The sequence below is a fragment of the Bison bison genome, unplaced genomic scaffold (genome assembly GCF_000754665.1).
Source record: "Bison bison bison isolate TAMUID 2011002044 unplaced genomic scaffold, Bison_UMD1.0 scf7180017864527, whole genome shotgun sequence".
Classification (NCBI taxonomy): domain Eukaryota; kingdom Metazoa; phylum Chordata; class Mammalia; order Artiodactyla; family Bovidae; genus Bison; species Bison bison.
Genome location: NW_011495078.1, coordinates 711,986 through 715,432, shown reverse-complemented (window position 1 = coordinate 715,432; position 3,447 = coordinate 711,986). Strand labels below are relative to the sequence as shown.

The 3,447-nt window shown below is 56.7% G+C and overlaps 1 protein-coding gene across 2 annotated transcripts in view; it reads left to right on the top strand.

The window, feature by feature from the left end:
- Positions 1–3,447, top strand: part of TMCO3 (transmembrane and coiled-coil domains 3) — an 18,479-nt gene that overhangs the window by 14,130 nt on the left and 902 nt on the right. For both annotated transcript variants that reach the window (XM_010831440.1, XM_010831439.1), the window contains exons 9-10: positions 1,570–1,765; positions 2,930–3,080. In XM_010831440.1, coding sequence (XP_010829742.1) covers positions 1,570–1,765; positions 2,930–3,080 — 347 coding nt within the window. The remainder of the gene's footprint in view (positions 1–1,569; positions 1,766–2,929; positions 3,081–3,447) is intronic.

Here is a 3,447-nt window from a genome sequence, read left to right as displayed (position 1 = left end):
GGGGGAGCTCATCGCCTGTCGGCAGGTGGAAGCATTTTATATTTTATATATTTGCCTTTCGCCAGATGTTACACTGAATTTCAGCAATCCAAAAGTGATTCAGATATCTGCTCCACTCCCAGGTAGCTCATCCCATTGGGGAGGGTAGGAAGGGCAGCTGGTTAACTGAGGTTCCCAGGGGTGGAGGCCCCCAGCTCGCCATCAGCCAGCCCCACGGCCTGGGTGAGGTAGCTTCCTGGACACGCTGGACATCAGTGTCCTCACTGGCAGGATGCAGACGCGGTGGGAGTAGCCTGCCTCCTGGATGGTGTGTGCGGGTCGCCAACGGGAGACTCGCAGAGCCGCGAGCGCGACCCTCGGACATGCAGCCACCAGAGTCTGTTTAGCAGGAAGGCAAGCTAACTGTTTGTCCCTTTGACCCTAAGCTGTTTAACTGTCAGAAAAGCAACCTGAGTCACAACCTTATTTCTTCTGCCTACAGATTTTCAGGGTAGCTGAACAAAATTCTGGACAGAAAAAGGATTTTAATTTTAGCTGGAGGTCGCTTGAGTTCTGTTTGAGATGTACAGTAAGTCACTCCCAGGAGATGAGGGGCCTCCTCCCGAACAGAAGCAGAACCGAGGGTGCTGGGCCCCCGCAGAGCGTGGGCATCACTTGGGAGCAGGCCCCTACTGGCTAGACAGCCGCAGCGCATGCAGAGAGACTGGGAAAGCTGTTCTTTTTCTATCTTCCTGATTTAAAGCTCATCCAGTACAGGTCCTGGTCCCGCTGATTTTGTTCCAGTTTAGTCACGAATGCTATGTTGACTGAGAACTTTACTGACAAGGCAAAGTCCCCTGCGTTGTGTTAAGACTGTAGAAACGGCAGCAGCACGTACAGCGTTTCTCGGGTGAAGCTGGGGCTACCGTGTGCCCCGGCCCCTCCACGCCAGGGCGTGTGCCCCGCAGAAATGGGAGCGCCTGTCCCCAGGCGTCTCCTGTGAGTGACAGCAGCACGGTCCTGCCTGAATCACACACTGATGGGGATGAGTCTTACCTGAACGTGTGTTACCACAGTAAACAGAAACGCTCGTGTGAGTATTCATGGCAGCATTGGTCACACTGCCTTTATCCTAAAAAGAGCTTCGTGCAGAGCCCTTTTCTCTGTGACGGAGTGACAGGGGCCTCCAAGCTCTGGCTTGGGGTGAAGGACTGGCACCCCCAGGCGGGAAGCCTGCGGTGTTCAGGGCGCGGTTGCCTTATGCAGGATTTCAGGTGGCGGTTAACCTTGGAGAGGAATTCTATCCCCTGCCCTTGGCAGGGACACATGAGCTGTCAGCCGTGGACCTTTGCATCCTGAACAGCATGCCTGCTCCGGAGTGTTTGTTGATCACAATACAATTCAGCCTCTATATTTGATTCAAGTAACTGAGTTTCTGAGGTTAACGTTAAATAGATTTTATTCCAGCATTTGGGAATAAAGATGTGTATGATCTGGGTAATTTGTTGTGTAACCTTGAAAAGGAACGGAAGGTCTTTCTGCTGGACTGGGGCATGCCTTGGGGAGAATAAGGCCTGTCTCTTTCCCCAGCGTCGCCATGGAGGCCCTGCGGCTCCTGGCCCTGGTCGGGCAGGTCCTCTTCTCGCTTGCCGCCGTTCTGCTCGTCTGTCTGCTGGTGAGGACCTACCTCGTAGGCCCTTACTGCCGGAAGCTGCACGTGGAGAGCAAAGGGAACAAGGAGATCCTGGTCCTGGGCGTCTCCGCCTTCACCTTCCTCATGCTGACGGTAACGCCCGGCCTCTCGGCATGCGCATGGCTGGGGCAGGGCTCTCTGGCTCATGCTGCTCACGGCTGGCGCATGAGGCACTGTTTCCACGTGTGCGCCGTTGCGCTCACGCTCCCGGCTGGGGTGCCCGTGTGTCTGTCCTGCACGCCTTACACCTAAGGCAAGAGTCAGTGTGAAATCGTTTTCATCGTGTTTGATGAGAACGAGCTAGTTTGCAGCATAACTTCTGCTGCTGTGATGTGAGAGGCTCACATGGAGGCTGGTTTTGGATGGAGCCTTTCCAGCTGGTAAAGAATCCGCTTGCCATGTGGGAGACCTGGGTTCGATCCCTGGGTTGGGAAGATCCCTTGGAGAAGGGAACGGCTACCCACTCCGGTATTCTGGCCTGGAGAATTCCATGGACTGTATAGTCGATGGGGTTGCAAAGAGTCAGACATGACTGAGCGACTTACACATACACATCCCAGCTGAGGGACAGGCTTCTTGTAAAGGAGGGCGGAGTTCCGGGAGACCCTGTAAATAGTCCGAGTTGTGGCGACATTACCTGCAGGACAGCAGCTGCGCCCCTCGACGTGGGCCGACCCACCTCGTGTTCAGCCAGTCAGCATTCACGCGCGGTCCTGGGACTGGCCCGTGACTCCAGGCCCGAGGCCGCTGTGGGTCCACGGCCGTCTGTGCGCGCTGTTTGCTGTGGCGGCTGTGAGCACTTTGTCCGCTCCCTCCCGGGCGTGTTTTGGGCTCCAGCATCGTCGTCTGTAGGGCCTGTGCTGCTCTTGTCTTGGTTTAACCCGAGTTAAACACACGTCTGCTCCCTTCCTGCAGGCACCAGGGGGTGGGCACAGGTTCCTATGCCACGTTTTTAATGCTCAGGAGTCGGGCAGTTTACTGATTGAGGATAGAGAAAATGTATGACAAATACTTGTTCTCACTCAGAAATCCCACAGCAGTCTCCCTGAATGGTGGTTTCACCTGGTTTATGGCTGCTCCTTCTCGCCTGTGGGCAGTGGCTTGGCGTTTGCCACTGTGTCCTCCCCGGGGTCCTCCCAGGATGCTGGGCGGGGGCCAAGGAGCTGGTTGTGGGGTTCTATGGGGACCCCTCTGGCGTGAGCCTCCTGGCAGAGACTCTGCCGCGTGTACCCGGCATGTCCCGTGTCCTCCCCCCAGGTCACTGAGCTGCTGGGCGTGTCCATGGAGCTGGGCTGCTTCCTGGCTGGAGCCCTGGTGTCCTCCCAGGGCCACGCGGCCGCCGAGGAGGTCGTGTCCTGTGTGGAGCCTGTCCGCGACTTTCTGGCCATTGTGTTCTTCGCGTCCATAGGTGACTGTCCTCCAGGGCTGATGCCCCTGCTGGGTCTTGTCTGCTCACTCGTGTTTCTACTAACAATTTGTGCGGTGAAAACAGTTCCTGTGGAGGCTAGGGACTGAGGGACTCTCACTGAGGAGGGCAGGTCTGAGCTGAGGGACATGGGCTTTTAACAGGTGGTCCTGCGTGGCCCCTGCTTAGCAGGGTGGCAGGTCCACATCAGCGCATCCACACCAAGTGTGGGGGGTTTCTGATTTTAATACAAAAAGCCCAAACTGGTGTTCAGGCTGCTGCCCTGGGAACACCCGTGGGGTGGGGGAATCAGCCTGGCCCCTCACTCACGCCGGGCACTGCTTGGTGGGCCTGATCAGCCCCAGAGACG